This window comes from Puma concolor, chromosome E2, assembly GCF_028749965.1.
Source record: "Puma concolor isolate L17-30 chromosome E2, mPumCon1.1.hap2, whole genome shotgun sequence".
Lineage (NCBI taxonomy): Eukaryota > Metazoa > Chordata > Mammalia > Carnivora > Felidae > Puma > Puma concolor.
The window spans coordinates 18287491-18305882 of NC_141681.1; the positions used below are offsets into that span (position 1 = coordinate 18287491).

At 40.3% G+C, this 18392-nt stretch overlaps 1 protein-coding gene across 4 annotated transcripts in view; it reads right to left on the bottom strand.

Annotated features, from left to right (window-relative positions):
- The window catches only part of TANGO6 (transport and golgi organization 6 homolog), a 192695-nt gene that overhangs the window by 100843 nt on the left and 73460 nt on the right, over positions 1 to 18392 (bottom strand). For all 4 annotated transcript variants that reach the window (XR_015244733.1, XM_086689063.1, XM_086689062.1 and 1 more), the window contains 2 exons: positions 17261 to 17770; positions 14131 to 14188 (listed from right to left, as the gene is read on the bottom strand). Coding sequence is in view for 3 of the 4 variants with exons in the window: in XM_086689063.1 (XP_086545189.1) it covers positions 14131 to 14188; positions 17261 to 17770 (568 nt within the window). In the remaining variant the exon portion in view is untranslated. The remainder of the gene's footprint in view (positions 1 to 14130; positions 14189 to 17260; positions 17771 to 18392) is intronic.

Sequence of the window (18392 nt, forward strand, 5' to 3'; positions counted from 1 at the left end):
AGATTCATTCATAATCGTCCCCCATATCTCAGCTTATGGGTCATTTTTCCCTCCCCCTCTCTGTCAGTAAAATGTCCCTAACGCAGGCTCTCATATCACCATGTAATTTTTCTCCATAGCACCTGTCAAAGCCACATTTCACATTTGTTCATGTGATTACTGGATTACTACTTGCCCCCCACCATCTCCTCCTTGCATGAAATGTAAATTCATTGAAGGGAGGGAATGATTTTTTTTAGCAATGTAGCGAGCACAGTGCCTTTGCACATGGTAGATACTCGATAAATCTTTATGAATGAATGAATAAACGTTTTAAACCATTAAGAAAAAAATCAATGGCCAAAGATATTTTACAATTATTTCTGCCCTTATCTAAAGTCAGGCTAATACAGAGAAAGACAGATACCATATGGTTTCACTCTTATGTGGATCTTGAGAAACTTAACAGAAACCCATGGGGGAGGGGAAGGGAAAAAAAAGAGGTTAGAGTGGGAGAGAGCCAAAGCATGAGAGACTGTTAAAAACTGAGAACAAACTGAGGGTTGATGGGGAGTGGGAGGGAGGGGAGGGTGGGTGATGGGTATTGAGGAGGGCACCTGTTGGGATGAGCACTGGGTGTTGTATGGAAACCAATTTGACAATAAATTTCATATATTGAAAAAAAAATAAAAAAATAAAAAAATAAAAAAATAAAGTCAGGCTACCAATAATGGAAAATAGAAGTTGGACTTCAGGGCACCTGGGTGGCTCAGTCAGTTGAGTGTCCAACTTCAGCTCAGGTCATGATCTCGCAGTTTGTGAGTTCAGCCCCACTTCAGGCTCTGTGCTGACAGCTCAGAGCCTGGAGCTGCTTTCGATTCTGTGTCTCCCTCTCTCTCTGTCCCTCCCCTGCTCATGTTGTTTCTCTCTCAAAAATAAATAAACATAAAAAAAAAAAAAAAGAAGTTGGACATCAAGTGCAAACCTGCTGCTAAAACAGACTTCTCCTAAGAAAGCAAACTTTAGCAATCATGCCTTGGCAGGTGGACAGGAGGGATGACCTAATTAGGTCTCTGTAGCTCAGTGCCTGTGATCCATTCCTGAGGTTCAATTCATTCCCAACCTTCCAGCTTCTTCAAGCTGGCCTTATGGCCAGCAGACAGGCCATAAGGCCAGGAAAACTGAGTACAAAGGTCCAATGTAAGAATCTAATGATGAGTTGCCAAAACTCTACAGATACCATTTAAGTGCACTTTTTCCACCACCGCCCAAGATCTTGACGTGACCAAAGAAGGATAAACTGATGCTTCAATCAGTTAAAAATGTTAAACTTATGACTCAGCAACAAAAGGAACTATGTCAGGGTTAATAAAAAAATATAATTGGGCTTATTAAGTGTGTGAACAGTTTCAAGGATCATTTTAATCACATCTGGTGAGATTAGGAATTTTAATTTGTATTTGAAATAAAGGGTAACATAGGCTGTCTGCTATTTAGTTTGGGAGAGAAAAGCAAGGGCAGGGTACCTCTCTAGCCACTACCTCAAAGCAGTTCTAGTAAAACAGATGGATTCCTTAGAGAGTCAAGTAATATCATACTTAAACAGAAACCTAAAGAGGAACTTGCTATTTTACTGTGAGTTCTATCACTGTTTTATCTTCTTTTTTTTTTTTTTTTAATTTTTTTTTCAACGTTTATTTATTTTTGGGACAGAGAGAGACAGAGCATGAACGGGCGAGGGGCAGAGAGAGAGGGAGACACAGAATCGGAAACAGGCTCCAGGCTCTGAGCCATCAGCCCAGAGCCCGACGCGGGGCTCGAACTCACGGACCGCGAGATCGTGACCTGGCTGAAGTCGGATGCTTAACCGACTGCGCCACCCAGGCGCCCCTGTTTTATCTTCTTTAACTCGCCTTCAAATTCCAACTTTACTAAAGACAGGGTGGCTCTAGGGCAAAATTGAAACAGCTGTTCTGCAGAGAAGGTACTTTCACCTTCTTAATAGCTTGTAAAGTAGACATCGAAACAACTGAGTCTTTATCCCAAGGTGTCTCACTACTGCCTTCTTGGTAGTGAATTCTACCTTTGTGACCACTGGCTTACATGAATAGGAGGTAAAACATTTGAAATGAACCCTGAAAACCAAGAAATTAAGAAGTATTTACTTGCTCAGCTGAAAATGTCAAGATCCACTGGTTCCATGGCTTAATTCACTGTCTGCGAGAGCAGAGGCCATGATGATTTAAGAAAGGTCAGAAAATGGAATGGAAACTATAAAGAACTTATCAAACTCAACACCCAAAAAACAAACAATCCAGTGAAGAAATGGGCAAAAGACATGAATAGACACTTCTCCAAGGAAGACATCCAGATGGCCAACCGACACAAGAAAAAATGCTCAACATCACTCATAATCAGGGAAATACAAATCAAAACCACAATGAGATACCACCTCACACCTGTCAGAATGGCTAACATTAACAATTCGGGCAATCACAGATGTTGGTGAGGATGCGGAGAAAGAGGATCTCTTTTGCATTGTTGGTGGCAATGCAAGCTGGTGCAGCTACTCTGGAAAATAGTATGGAGGTTCCTCAAAAAACTAAAAATAGAACTACCCTATGACCCAGCAATTGCACTACTAGGCATTTATCCACAGGATACAGGTGTGCTGTTTTGAAGGGACATATGCACCCCCATGTTTATAGCAGCACTATCAACAATAGCCAAAGTATGGAAACAGCCCAAATGTCCATCAATGGATGAATGGATAAAGAAGATGTGGTATAGATATACAATGGAGTATGACTCGGCAATCAAAAGAATGAGATCTTGCCATTTGCAACTACTTGGATGGAACTGGAGGGTATTATGCTAAGTGAAATTAGTCAGAGAAAGACAAAAATCATATGACTTCACTCATTTGAGGACTTTAAGAGACAAAACAGATGAACATAAGGCAAGGGGAACAAAAATAATATAAAAACAGGGAGGGGGACAAAAACGTAAGAGACTCAAATATGGAGAACAAACTGAGGGTTATTGAAGGGGTTGTGGGAGGGTGGATGGGCTAAATGGGTAAGGGGCACTAAGGAATCTACTCCTGAAATCATTGTTGCACTATATACCAATTTGGATGTAAATTTTAAAAAATAAAAAAGAAAATTAAAAAAAAAGAAAGGGAATGGAGAGAGAAGGGGAGTAGAGACAGGTAGAATTTGGCTCTGGAGTTGATTCCAGTCTCCATCACTCACTGGTTGGCCTGGTAACGGCTTTCTCTGCACCCTCACCAACATCTGTGGTTGCCGAGTTGCTAATGTTACCCATTCTGACAGGTGTGAGGTGGTATCTCATTGTGGTTTTAATTTGTATTTCCCTGATGATGAGTGATGTTGAGCATTTTTTTATGTGTCAGGTGGCCATCTGGATGTCTTCTTTGGAGAAGTGTCTATTCATATCTTTTGCCCATTTCTTCACTGGATTATTTGTTTTTGGGTGTTGGGTTTGATAAGTTCTTTATAGATTTTGGACACTAGCCCTTTATCTGACATGTCATTTGCAAATATCTTCTCCCATTCTGTTGGTTGCCTTTTAGTTTTGCTGACTGTTTCCTTCACTGTGCAGAAGCTTTTTGTTTTGATGAGGTCCCAATAGTTCATTTTTGCTTTTGTTTCCCTTGCCTCCAGAGACATGTTAAGTAAGAAGTTGCTGCGGCTGAGGTCAAAGAGGTTGTTGCCTGCTTTCTCCTCTAGGATTTTAATGGCTTCCTGTCTTATGTTTAGGTCTTTCATCCATTTTGAGTTTATTTTTGTGTATGGTGTAAGAAAGTGGTCCAGGTTCATTTTTCTGCATGTCACTGTCCAGTTTTCTCAGCACCATTTACTGAAGAGTCTGTCTTTATTCCATTGGATATTCTATACTCACCCCCCTCTTGACACCCTCCTGCCTCTACTTTTCCTTCAGGCTTGACTCCCTCACTCTACTCCCACACATCTCAACCTTGTCCATCCACCCTTCAGAGTCCAAGAAGCTCCATGAAAACTACTGTTCTGAATTTTTTTTATTAAAATTTTTAAAAAATATTTTTTTTTGACAGGGAGAGAGAGAGCGAGCAAGAGTCAGAGCATGAGCAAGGGAGGGGCAGAGAGAGAGGGAGCCATAGAATCTAAAGCAGGCTCCAGGCTCCGAGCTGTCAGCACAGAGCGCAACACGGGGCTCGAACTCACGAGCTGTGAGATCATGACCTGAGCTGAAGTCGATGCTTTAACCAACTGAGCCACCCAGGTGCCCCATACTATTCTGAATTTTTTAAGTTTATTATTTTGTTTTTAAAAGTGCAGAATTCAGTGATTTTTAGTATATTTAAAAGGTTGTGCAATGATCACCAATATCTAATTCCAAAACATTTTCATCACTCGTATCCATTATCAGTCACTCCCCTTACCCCTCTCTTCCCCACCCTCTGGCAACCACTAATCTAGGTTTTCTATCTCTGTGGATTTGTCCATTCTGGATGTTTCATATAAATGGAATCATACAATGTGTGGCCTTATGTGTTGAGCTTCTTTCACTTAGCAGGTTTTCAAAGTTCATCCATTTGTAGTGTGAATCAGTACCTTATTCCTTTTTATTACCAAATAATACTTCATTATGTAAGATATACCACATTTTATTTATCCATTCAGCAGGTGATGAATATTTACGCTGTTTCTACTTTTTGGCTAGTATGAATAATGCTGCGATGAGCATTCATATATAAGCTTTTATACAGACATATGTTTTCATTTCTCTTGGGTATGTATCTAGAAGTGGAATTGGTGGGTCATATGGTAACTATGTTTGACTTTTTGAGAGCTGCCAGACTGCTTTCCAGAGCAGCTGTACTATTTTACAGTTTCCACCAGCCGTGTATGAGGGTTCCGATTTCTCCACAGCCTCATAATTTATATCATTTTAAAGGAAGTTATTTTTAAATGTCACTCATTGGAGTCAGAAAAGCAACAAATGTCCAAAGTTCTGTACAGAAAGCTACATGTTTACCTGACCCACAATCTCTGATGATACAGCGATGAAACAGTCATGACCATCAGCAGGAAGAAAGGTAGGCAGTGTGAGGTCACACACTCAGATTCCACTAATGGAAGATGAATTTCAAAGATACACATAAAGAATGCTTAACAATAATACTGTACCCATTGCCAAATGGGCAAAGCCACACACACACACATACATGCACGCATGCGCGTGCGCGAGCATGAGTTCAACACATTGTTATAGGAAGGGTTGATTTATAGTGAAACCATTTCCTATAAGCAGGCCCACTTCTATACCTAGGACCACCTGGGAACTCAGCCCTTGTACCTGGGCATGAGAACAGTGTGCTTCCTTGGATTAATCATTTTTCCCTGTGGCAACAGCATAGTTCTCAGAGCCAGACTCGAATTCTGATGTTGACACTTAGTATCTGTGTTACTTCGGGCCAGTTTCTTAATCTTTTTGAGTCTCAGTTCACTCATTTGTAAAATAGGGGTAATATGTAACTTGCAAGGTTGCTGTGACTGGCACATAATAGACACTAGTAAGTGGTAACTTCTATAATATTTACTTCCATTTCTCTTATATGGCAATTATCCAAGGCAATCTTAGGGAGTGAAAATAACCCTTGAAGTAGCCAGTACGCCTTTTACTTACAGGTAAAAGGGCTAAACTGCTAAATATTCTGACGCAAATCTAATGTTTCAATCCTCAATTGATAGAGGAAACCACAGGACAGATATTTGAAAAATGAGGCTAACGTAAAACTCAAGTATTCTGGGCTTTGAAATGCAACCTGTAAATGGAGGAAGGGAGAGAGAGAAGGCATTATAAATCATATCACTGGAGCTGCAGTAAGATAAGGTACGGTAGACTGGGAATTCCTGGGAAATGGGTCTCCACCACCCTCGCGACTTTCGTGACTACAGGAAAGTCAATTATTCGTTTATAAAAGGATGATCCTATCTGCTTTTATTATATTTTGGGATTGTTGACAGAATCAAAGGTTTCTAGATGATTAAGCATTATTCAATTTTTTAAAGTTTATTTAGGGGCGCCTGGGTGGCTCAGTCGGTTAAACCTCCGACTTCAGCTCAGGTGACGATCTCATGGTCCATGAGTTCGAGCCCCGCATCGGGCTCTGGGCTGATGGCTCAGAGCCTGCAGCCTGCTTCCGATTCTGTGCCTCCCTCTCTCTCTGCCCCTCCCCCGTTCATGCTCTGTCTCTCTCTGTCTCAAAAATAAATAAACGTTAAAAAAAAAAATTTAAAAAAAATAAATAGGGGCGCCTGGGTGGCGCAGTCAGTTAAGCGTCCGACTTCAGCCAGGTCACGATCCCGCGGTCCGTGAGTTCGAGCCCCGCGTCAGGCTCTGGGCTGATGGCTCAGAGCCTGGAGCCTGTTTCCGATTCTGTGTCTCCCTCTCTCTCTGCCCCTCCCCCGTTCATGCTCTGTTTCTCTCTGTCCCAAAAATAAATAAACGTTGAAAAAAAAAATTAAAAAATAAATAAATAAATAAATAAAATAAAGTTTATTTATTTTTGAGAGAGACAAAGACAGCGTGAGTGGGGGAGGGGCAGAGAGAGTGGGAGAGAGAGAATCCCAAGCAGGCTCCGTGCCATCAGCACAGAGCCCGATGCAGGGCTCAAACTCACGAAACCATGAGATCATGACCTGAGCCAGGTGCCCCAAGCATTATTCAATTATAATAAATACTATCGATAATCATAATATCTGTTTTTTTTTAAGTTTATTTATTTTTAAAAGGGAGAGTGCACACAGGAGAGGGGCACAGAGAGAAAGAGAGAGAGAGAGAGAGAGACACCAAGGATCCAAAGCAGGCTCTGCACTAATAGCAGAGAGCCTGATACAGGGCTCAAACCCACCAACTGTGAGATCATAACCTGAGCTGAACGAAGTCAGATGCTTAACTGACTGAACCATCCAGGTGCCCCTGTTTTTAATCTTAAAAAGCACAACAATAGAGCCAATTTCTACTATTATTTAAAAAGTTCTAAAGAAGTAACCAAGTGTACTGAAGGGAAAAAAAACATTTTTTGGAAGGTTTTTAGAAGATTTGGAAGCCATGAACAAGGTTCAAATTGCTTGCTAAGTAATCTTAGAAAAAAGACTTAAGCTATCTAAGTCTCAGAGTGTTTAGCTATAAAATGGGATTATCTCTCTTCATACCACAAAAGTAACTCAAGATGGATGGTAGACCTAAATGTAATTGTGAAAACTATAAAACTCATGAAGAAAACACAGAAGTAGATCTTCATTATCTTGGGTTAGGCAGTGATTTCTTAGAAATGACACCAAAAATGCAAGCAATAAAGAGAAAAACTGGTAAGTTGGACTTTATCAAGAATAAACAGTTTTGTGCTTCAAATGACACCATTAGTAAGAGAAAAGACAACCCACAGAAGGGCAGAAAATATCTGCAATTCATACATTTAATAAAGAACATGTTTCCAGAATATATAAAGAACTCTTATAACTCAATAATAAAAAGACAAACTATATCAGTTAAAAATGGGCAAAGAATCTATTCAGACATTTCTCCAAAGAAGATAAAGAATGTACAACAAGGGACACCTGAGTGGCTCAGTCGGTTAAGTGTCCTACTTTGGCTTAGGTCATGATCTCACAGTTTGTGGGTTCGAGCCCCGCATTGGGCTTTGTGCTGACAGCTGAAGCCTGCTTCAGATTCTATGTCTCCCTCTCTCTCTGCTCTTCCCCCACTCATGCTCTCTCTCTCTCAAAATTAAATAAACATTAAAAAATTAAAAAAAAAAAGAAATGAATAACAAGCTCATAAAAAGATGCTCAACTTCATCAGCCATTAGGGAAATGCAAATCAAAACCACAATAAGATACCACTTCACACATAGCTAAGATGGCTGTAATTAAAAACACAGACAATAACAAATATTGGTGAATATGTAGAAAAATTGGAACCCTCCTAAATCTCTGATGGGAAAGTAAAATGGTGTAGACACTTTGGAAAACAGTGTAGCAATTCCTCAAAATGTTAAACGTCGAGTTACTATATGACCCAGCGATTCTCAGTATAAACCTAGGAGAAATGAAATCATATGTCCACACAAAAACTTGTACATAAATGTTCATAACAGTGTTTGTTATTCATAAAATCTGGAAAGTAAAAGCAACCCAAATATGACATCAACTTATGAATGGACAAACAAAATGTGGTTAATCTGTATGGTGGAACATTATTCAGCCATAAAAAGGAATATGTACCAATCCACGCCACAACATGGATGAACCTCAAAAACATTATTCTAAGTGAAAGGAGCCAGACACAAGACCATACAATGTGTGACTCCATTTACATGTAACATCTCCAACAGGCAAATCCACAGAGATGAAAAGTAGTTGAGTGGTTCTCAGGGGCTAGGGGAAGTAGGAATGGAAATTCACTAATAATGGATATGGAGTCTCTTCTTGAGATGATGAAAAAGTTGTAGAACTGTATCTAATTCTAGTAGTGATAGTTGTGCAACTCTCTAAATATAATAAAAACATTGAACATTTTAAATTGGTGAATTTAGGTGTATAAATTACATCTCCAATAAAAAGTTTGAAAAGTAGGGATAATCTACTACCTAGAACTACTTCAAGAATTTACCCAGACAGCATATATGACAGACTATTTGTTAAAGGCTCATTTGTTAACTAGGTGGACAGGACAGGACATAAAAGCAATCTTCCCATTTCGAGGACATAAATGGAGATGATAAACTTCACAGGAACTGCATTCCAAATTTCAATGCCGGATCCAATTAGATGGTCCTTCAATGGATAGAATTATGCTCTGCTAATGGTTTCCCAATTTACTTCACTTGACGTAGAAATCTGAGAATGAGATAGGGAGTTCGGCCTCTGACAAGTTAAGACTTGTAATCCCGCTCAGTTCGAAACTCAGTAAAAACAATTTCTATCCACCTCTCCCCCCAGCCCCCCACCCAGCTTCCCGGCCTTTTGGTCTCCCTCCCCTTGTCTCTTTTTGCCAGAAATGAAAATTGTTCTCTGAGAGAAAGAGGGTAGAAGAGTTAGTGAGATCTGTTTGGGCATGTCAGGATATCCAGGTTGTCTCACTACACACATGGGTACACCTTCACCTCCCATGCTTGGCTCAGAGCCTAGGGTTTTTGTGTGTCTTTTTTTTTTTTTTTTTCCTTTTTCTTTTTCAGTGAGTCTGGTAGTTTTACCCAAAGATCTTTCTGACACCGACAGGGATCAGTTGGATCTCTGAAATGCATCTGTCGCTGGTTGCTTTCAAAATGTCCTTTAAATAATTCAAAGCGACTGAGAGAATACGTGAGCAGATCCACAGTGTGATAAATAACTTGTCTATAATATCTTCCTTGAAGAATATCACTTATTTATCATATTCATTATTGAACATCTATTGAACATTATTGAACTGAAGTGTGAAAAATACTCCAAATATTATGGGACCCTCAAGGACATATTTTAACTCCTATTTTGGAAAAAAGGACTTCCGCTTTTTGCCTTATATATTTCCTGGTCAATTAAATGTTTTAAAACAATTAGAATGCATTAATTTGTGCAATTAATAATGATATACCAAAGAATTAAAAAAATATATATATATATATACAAGGAATCCAAAAAGGAGAGACACTTAATGGCCACAGTCTAAGATTAGGTCTTCTACTTACTAAGGCTGGATTGCAACTGCAACGCAGCAATTTGGTATCTAATTCTCTGCCTGAACAACTGGCTACTAAGTACCACCTGGGAGCAGCTGCTGTGAGAATCATCAACCATCACTTTCTCAGTAGCACCGCAAGGAGAGGCAGACCTTCTTTCATAAAATTAAACTTTAACTCATAGGGAATCTAGTTCTCAGACTGTTCTGATGGACAGATAATACACACACCAATAGTTCTTACATCAGGTATCAATAAGGATCTGTCGAATGAAGAAGTTCAATTCCCCTCTGCTCTGTGCTCAGACTGCACAGTTGGTGAAAAATTACAAAAGAAATACAACTTACCAACAAATTAAGCAAAAGAAAGATTGTAATTTTCACATGGAGACATTTAGGCAGGTTAGAAAAGGAAAACTTAAAGACATGGATGTGGACGTGAGCAAGTGCGTGTACACGCACACACACACACTCCCCACAACGAAATGCTACTCAAACCACAGCCACACACCCCTTGTACTGCATGTTTACAAGGGGGCTGGTCTTGTCTGACTGGGAATCCAGAATGGCTTGGTTCCTGGAGTGCTTTGTATGTAGGCAAAAAGCATTGGCAATGCAGGTGGGAAAATTCAGCTCTTTCTTTTCTTAATGGGAAATTCACCTAAGGCCTTGGCCGTTAAATGCATGTTACAAACACCAAAACATCAATTAATTCAAACTTGTCCATTGTGGAGAGCTGAGAACAGAAATTACACCTCTACCTCCCATGTTCTTCATCACCAAATTAGCTACTAACTGATTAGCACACCAATTAAAATTACTAAAAACAAACATAAAACCAACAGTTGTGATTTTTATAGCAGACCCTAGAGGCTAATGAGCTCAATGGGTTAATCAGCCAAGAAGCTTACTCCAAACAGCAATGTTGCCACATAAGAATGACATACCTCCTCTTCCCCCCAAAACCCTGTCCTAAAGGAAAAAAAAATAATCAAGAAACAACAGTATTACAGCTCCTTGAGAAAAGTACTGAATGACTTATTTTCTGAGACTTATTAATTATAGGTATTTGAGGTTCCTGCTTCATTGATTTACTATTTCCATAATTACCATTCATCGTCATGTGACTTCCTGAGCCCCAGGCTTATCTCAATTCTGAGCCTTCTTGCCCATTGACCTATAGATAGTTACCTTCTCTCTTGACACCCTCTACTCTTTTGGCTTCTGCTCTCACCTGTTTGACCTCTTTGGGTGGTTGTTTTATCTCCTTGGAAGAATTTTCTTTTTGCTTTTTAACTTAGTCATGACAACTCACTGTTATAGTGTTTCGTATATAGCAGGCGCACAATAAATGTTTGCTGAATAAAGAATGAATTCCAAGGCTCTGAAAACTTCATTACTGGCTTCAATTCTCCACCTTTCCCTGCATTCATGCTCTTTGCTCTGTGACCTGGCAGCTTATCCCACTGAAGGGAACCAGTGTATTTCTCTCCCTCTTGACTTTTGGGTTGGGCCACGTTGACTTAGTGTAGCCAACAAATTGAGGGAGAAGTGATAGGATGCAGGTTCCAACCTTAGACCTAACAAGGCCTCTCAAGTTTGTTCTTGTTCTCTTACACTTCTGCCATGGGCCAGGGGTGTGGAGGCCACTGGGAGGCCACTGGGCCAGGGGTGACCAAGAACGGGCACAGCAAAGCTGCCACAGCCTGCCCCTAGAACCATCTAGCCAAGCCTGTCCTAGATCAGCTGAACCCTATCGGTCTACAGATGTGTGAGTGATAATAAATGATTGATGTTTTAAAGTACCGAGTGTGGGGGCAGTTTGTTACATAGCAATAACTACCTGATAGAGTCTGCCTACTCAGACTTTAGATCTGAAAAATTACATACATTACCACATTATTATCTAGCAATCTAACAGTAGAAGCAGCAGTAATAAGATGATGATGATAACACTAAAAGCATAACAGCTAAACCTATTTGGACACTTACTATGTGCTAGGCACTTTCAAGGTATTAACTCATTTAATCCTAATATTAATCTCCCTTCATAGACTTTTTATGATAAAATAGTTTTAGATTTGGGGCGCCTGGGTGGCGCAGTCGGTTAAGCGTCCGACCTCAGCCAGGTCACGATCTCGCGGTCCGTGAGTTCGAGCCCCGCGTCAGGCTCTGGGCTGATGGCTCGGAGCCTGGAGCCTGTTTCCGATTCTGTGTCTCCCTCTCTCTCTCCCCCTCCCCCGTTCATGCACTGTCTCTCTCTGTCCCAAAAATAAATAAATGTTGAAAAAAAAAAAATTTAAAAAAAAAAAAATAGTTTTAGATTTATAGAATCATGGAGAAGATAGCCCAGAGAATTCTCATATTCCACACCCACTTGCCCCTATTATTAATTTTTGCATTAGCATGGTACATTTGCCACAATTAATAAACTAAGAATGACATTTTATTATGAACCAAAGTCCATAATTTCCTCAGATTCTCTCTGTTTCTTCCGAATGCCCTTTTTCTGTTCCAGGATCCTATCTACCACATTACATTTAAATCATCGTATCTTCTTACTCTCTGACAGTTTTATTCCTTTTCTCCCCTTAAGAAGTTTTAATTATTTTTGGTAACAGCTTGAGATATAACTCATATATCATAAAATCTGCCAATTTACAGTATACAATTCAATGGTTCCTACAATATAGTAGGAACACAGTTGTGCGACAATCACCACAATCAATTTTAGAATGTTTTCATCACCCCAAAAAGAAATCCTTACCCTTCAACTATTACCTCCCAACACTTTCCCCTTTCCTGCCAGCCCTAGGCAACTACTTATCTAGTGATCTATACATTTTCCTATTCTGCACATCTCATATAAGGGAACCATACATTATGCGCTCTTTTGTGACTAACTTCTTCCACTTATAATGTTTTCAAGGTTCATCCCTGCTGTAACATGTTTCACTACTTCCTTTTTTTAATGACTGGCTAATATTGCATTGTACGGATAAAGTATATTTTATCTACCTGTCAGTTGATGGATATTTGTATTGTGTTCATGTTTTGGCTATTATGAACACTGCTGCTATGAACATTCATGTACAAGTTTTTGTGCGGACATAAGTTTTCATTCCTCTTGAGTATATACCTAGAAGAAATGCTGCGTCAAGTGGTGACTCTATGTTTATCTTTTTTTTTTTTTAATTTTTTTTTTCCAACGTTTTTTATTTATTTTTGGGACAGAGATAGACAGAGCATGAACGGGGGAGGGGCAGAGAGAGAGGGAGACACAGAATCGGAAACAGGCTCCAGGCTCCAAGCCATCAGCCCAGAGCCCGACGCGGGGCTCGAACTCACGGACCGCGAGATCGTGACCTGGCTGAAGTCGGACGCTTAACCGACTGCGCCACCCAGGCGCCCTCTATGTTTATCTTTTTGACAAACTGCAAGACTGTTTTCCAAATTAGCTATGCCATTTTACATTTCTATTTAGCCCTCTTTCTACAAATATGAAATTGAAACCCAAAAGGATCAAGTAATTTGCCCAAGTCCATATAGCTGAGCAGCACAGGAATGGAGGTGCACCCAGGTGGTCTGTCCCAGAGTCCTAGCTCTTGACGATTATACTCCACTGGTGGACACAAGAGAAGCCAAAAGATAACCGATCTTCTCACCATTTCTGATTCTCACTCTTCTAGGAAGGATGCCTATTCTCTACATCCTGTTCAAGAAGCCTCTCTCTAGACTTGGAATCCACAAATTAATGGAGGTGGGGAGAACAACAAAGAATCACAAAGGAGAAATAAAATTATGGCAAAAAAATATTTCAATGAGGGGCGCCTGGGTGGCTCAGTCAGTTAAGCGTCTGACTTGGGCTCAGGCATGATCTCACAGTTTGTGGGTTCAAGCCCCACGTTGGGCTCTGTGCTGACAGCTTGGGTTCTGTGTCTCCCTCTCTCTCTGCCCCTCCCCTGCTCATGCTCTCTCGCTCTCTCAAAAATAAAATAAACATTTTAAAAAGTGTTTAAAAAACATTTCAATGAAAAATTGGTATATATTCTGAAATTCTTTTAAATTAAAGGGAAAGCAATGGTGCATACTAGCAGTAGTCAGGTACAAAAAGGTTAAGGTAATGAGAGTTCATGCGTGAGCCATTCTTTACTTCCTTGAATGAGAAGAAATGGGTTTTAATCTACAGAATGACAAAGACTTCCTCATCACTATCAGACATTGAAGGTCTATTGGAACCCTTAGGAAACCATCCAGGAACATTATTATTATGACTTAAATTGAGTCCTAGCTAGGAGACAGGGAGGTGAACAAAAGGACCAGCAGGCTTGTGGTTCCATGACTTTAGAGATTTTGTGCAAACATATATGCCACAATCTTTGGTCCACAGACTCAGAGTCCTTTAAACCAGGACTAACTTACCCTGAATAGCAGACAGATATACAAAGGTGTCTTCATGCTCCAAGTTCTCCAAGAATATCTGCAACCACAAAATAAAGGAGTGATATGATTTGCAAAGAAAAAACAGGATATAAGTGACCCTTATGGCAGCCTCAAAAGAATAAATGCTTTTCTTCTTGTTTGTCTTAGCCAGACATTGGTCTGACTTGAGAATCTTGTAGGGAAGACGGTGTATATGTTTGAAGACCCATTTTTACAATAGTTATAAAAGAGTACCAGTTAGAGGGAGATACTTCTTGAAGTGGCCAAGTATATACCAGAAGTAGGCATGGAAACCAAGACCTGGAAGAAGAATCTTCAACGTTTGCTCCACTACAGGCCATGGTGGGCAATACTCTCACATGTGACACGACAGACTACCAGTCATGAAACACAAGATGCCAAGTGTGGGGTTATGTCCAATTGATGGCATATTTGCTCTAATTTCATCCTTTTCCCTTGCATTCAGAAAGTATATGGAAATGCAAGTGACAGAGAGATGTTACTGAGATAACCCTGAATCTGTTCTAATTTATTTCTTTAAATCTTTTGCACATTTCGGCACTTCAGTTGACATTAGTTACAAATTGTATTCAACAGATTGTCTCACAACTGAGGAACGCACTGGGGTGTCAACTGCAGAGAGTACTTAAGCTTATGAAGAAGATAAGACAGTGACATGTTAAGTTTAGGCCCTAATATGAGGGCCAGAGAAAGACAGCAGCCATATGCCCATTTTTTTCCTGCTTGGGAGTCTAGGGGAAGGACGGGGGTATCTGTGTTCCACATTTAGTGATGCATCGCTCGCGGGCACAGTGAGTCTTGATACCAACTTGATGCTGCTGGTCCCCACATCTGCAGCATGTTAGGGAGAGCCGAAAATTAGATTAATTGGAAAGAGGGCCAGGTTGGAAGGGGTGGGATCATGTAAGGAGTAAAGGAAGCTTAATCCAGGGTAGTGGCCATGGGAATAAAGAAGAAGAGAGAGAGAGGTATTTGACAGACTTCTTGGAAAAAGAATTGACAGGACCTGACCAATCATGCACAGAAGATGAAGGTTAAACAAGTTCAAGAAAATCCCAAAGACGTTCATAGCATTCACCATCTATTTGGTGTATGAAGGGATATCTTTGGTGATTGATTACTCAAAGGAGATACATTATTTGAGGCTTACAGTAATATTTTAATAGCAGCAAATCCTTGGCACATTAACAGGCCTTGGTTTTCTCATCTTAAAATGGGGATAATACCAATATTGCAGGTGTTGTGAGGACTAGAGACAATGTCTGAAAGGTATAGGACCAGGCTCAATAAACAGTGGTTATTATTATTATACTATTGATTCTAACACTTCAGTGACTAGAGATAAATGTTTTCAATCAGAATTATAACTCTTAATCTAATGGCTAAAGAATATGAAAGAGATGATAATCATGATGGGGAACCTTTTTTAGATGCTCATTGTGTGCTTATCTCTATAATTAGTGCTTTACGCAGACTTTTTTTTTTCAAGGTGTCAGCAGGTTCATTCATTCCAACATATATATATATATATATATATATATATATATATATATATATGTATGTAAATGTATTCATTCATTCATTCATTCATTCTTTCATTCATTTTAAGTAAGCTCTATGCCCAACATGGAGCTTGAATTCACAACCCTGAGATCAAGAGTTGCCTGCTGAGCCAGCTAGGTATCCATACACGACTATTTTATTTTAAATTTTAAATATTTTCCTTCTTTTCTTTTGTTTCTTTTTTCAGATTTTATTTTTATTTTGGGGGTGCCTGGGTGGCTTGGTCGGTTAAGCGTCTAACTCTTGATTTTGGCTCAGGTCATGATCTCATGGTTTGGGGGTTCAAACCCTGTGTCAGGCTTCACACTGACAGCTTGGGATTCTTTCTCTCTCTCTCTCTCTCTCTGTCTCTGCCCCTCACCCACTCAGTCATGCTCTCTCTCTCTCTCTCTCTCAGATAATAAACTTAAAAAAAGAATTTCTTTTTAAGTAATCTTTATACCCAATATAGGGCTCAAACTCACAACTCCAAGCTCAAGAGTTATATGCTCAACAGACTGAGCCAGTCCAGGTGCCCCTAAATCTTTCAACATAAAGTGGGTCCTACTGTTATTACCCTCACTTTACAGATGTAGAAATTGAGGGGGGGGTGCATGGGTGGCTCATTCGGTTAAGCCTCTGACTCTTGATTTCGCCTCAGGTCACAATCTCATGTTCGCAGGATCCAGCCCTGTGTCTGGCTGTGCACTGAAAGCACAGAACCTGCTTGGGATTCTCATTCTCCCTCTCTCTCTGCCCTTCCCCCTTGAGAAATAAATAAACAGGTGTAGAAATTGAGGTTCAGAAATTTTAAATGACTTGTCCATGAAAATGATCTGGGATTGGATCAGTAGTCTCTAGACTCTTTGCTCTTAATCTCTAACCCATACTGAGGTCAGGAAAATTACCACAAAAGGGAAAAGATCCCCAACCAAGTATACATTGTCTCCCACATACATCTCTCGTGTACAGAACAGACTCTTCACTGTGATGGAGGGAGAAGGCAGGAGTGAGGGGAGCCAGTTCTGCACAATTCCCCTACAAAGGGGGGCCAGAAAAAACAGGTGGCTTCTCTGGGAATTTGCTCATGCTGTACCTTCCCCTTTTCTTTCCTGTTCAAGCTCAACTGAGTGGTCTCAGGTGGTTATCTAAGTCTTGCCTGTGTCTACATCTTGCCTCCTCAGAACAATTACAATTTCCCTAAAGGTGGTCCAGGGCAGGGGCGTCTGGGTGGCTCAGGTGGTTAAGTGTCCAACTCTCAGTTTCAGCTCAGGTCACGATCTCACGGTTTCGTGAGTTCGAGCACCACATTGGGCTCTGTGCTGACAGTGCAGGGCCTGGTTGGGATTCTCTCTCTCTCCTCCTCCTCTCTCTCTGCCCCTACCCTGCTCACACTGTCTGTCTCTCTCAAAATAAATGAATAAACTTAAAGAAAATTAAAACAAAAAAACCCAGGTTGTCCAGGGCAGTGCTTGGTACATAGTCAAGGCTCCCAGAATGCTGCCCCATTCTGCGTGCATGTGTTTTCCCAGTATGTTCTACTTACCTTGAGAAGCTTCTCTTGCATCTCAAGGGCTTTTGCTTCTCTCTGCTCTATCCAGCAGGAAAGAGTTCGCAGGGCAGCAGCCCGCGTTGGAATCTGAGGATCATAAGCCGATAAAATAACCTCCTGGAGCTGGTCTGTGGTGATGCTTCCAGACTTGTAGTTTGTAGTAGTTCTGGACACACTGGCCTCCTGAGCAATGGGTGGAGTGTGAGATTTCAGGCCCATTTGCCTGGATTTCTCCCGGCTTTGCTGTTGTTCGAGGTCAGACCCATTACTGTTCTTTTCATGACTGGTTTGTTGCTGTTCTTCTATTTTCCCTTCTGGATCCTTTCTGTTCAGGGTACTTTGGGCAGCCACACTGACAGCATCGGTGGAAAACGCCCCATGGGTCGAGATGGTGATGCGGAGATCGGCAGCGAGCTCTTGGATGACAGGGTCAGGGTACACATTGGAGACCTTCTCCAACAAAGGCAGCAATTGCTTCAGGACAGCGAAATCACCTGACTTCAACTACAAAATGAAAGAACAAATGCCAAACCCAAATTAATATAGCAGATGTTAATAATGCCTAAGCACAAGGGAACATATTCTGAGTAAGATCTTATTCATGGTGTAATCAGCATAGTCTAGCACTCAGTAACTATTGTTGAATAATTATAGCTAACACTTATTAAATACTGTGTGCAGGTATTTTTCTGAGTTAAAAATAAACTAGTGATGTACATGATTACACTTAATTTTTAGTGGGAATTTAGTGGGAACCTGGTGGGAAAAACATGATTATCCTATGGTTTTAATTTGCATTAGCCAGACTACCAGTGCTATTAAGCATCCTTTCATGTTTTTTGGCTGTCTGCATTGCTTTTTTCTGTGAACACCCTGTTTACATCCTTTGGACCCACTTACCTGTTAGACTGTTTGTCTCTACAGCTATTCTCACCATCTCAGGTTTTAGTACCCAGACATATGGTAAAATTATTTTCCAGATTATTATATTTTGACTTTTATTACCTTTTTTACTGCATTATTGTACTTTTAACTTCTATGTACCTTTTGCTATAAAAGATGAGTTAATATTAGCAAAGTACTTAGTGCCTGACACATAGTAAGTGCTATGTAAATGCTTTAAAAA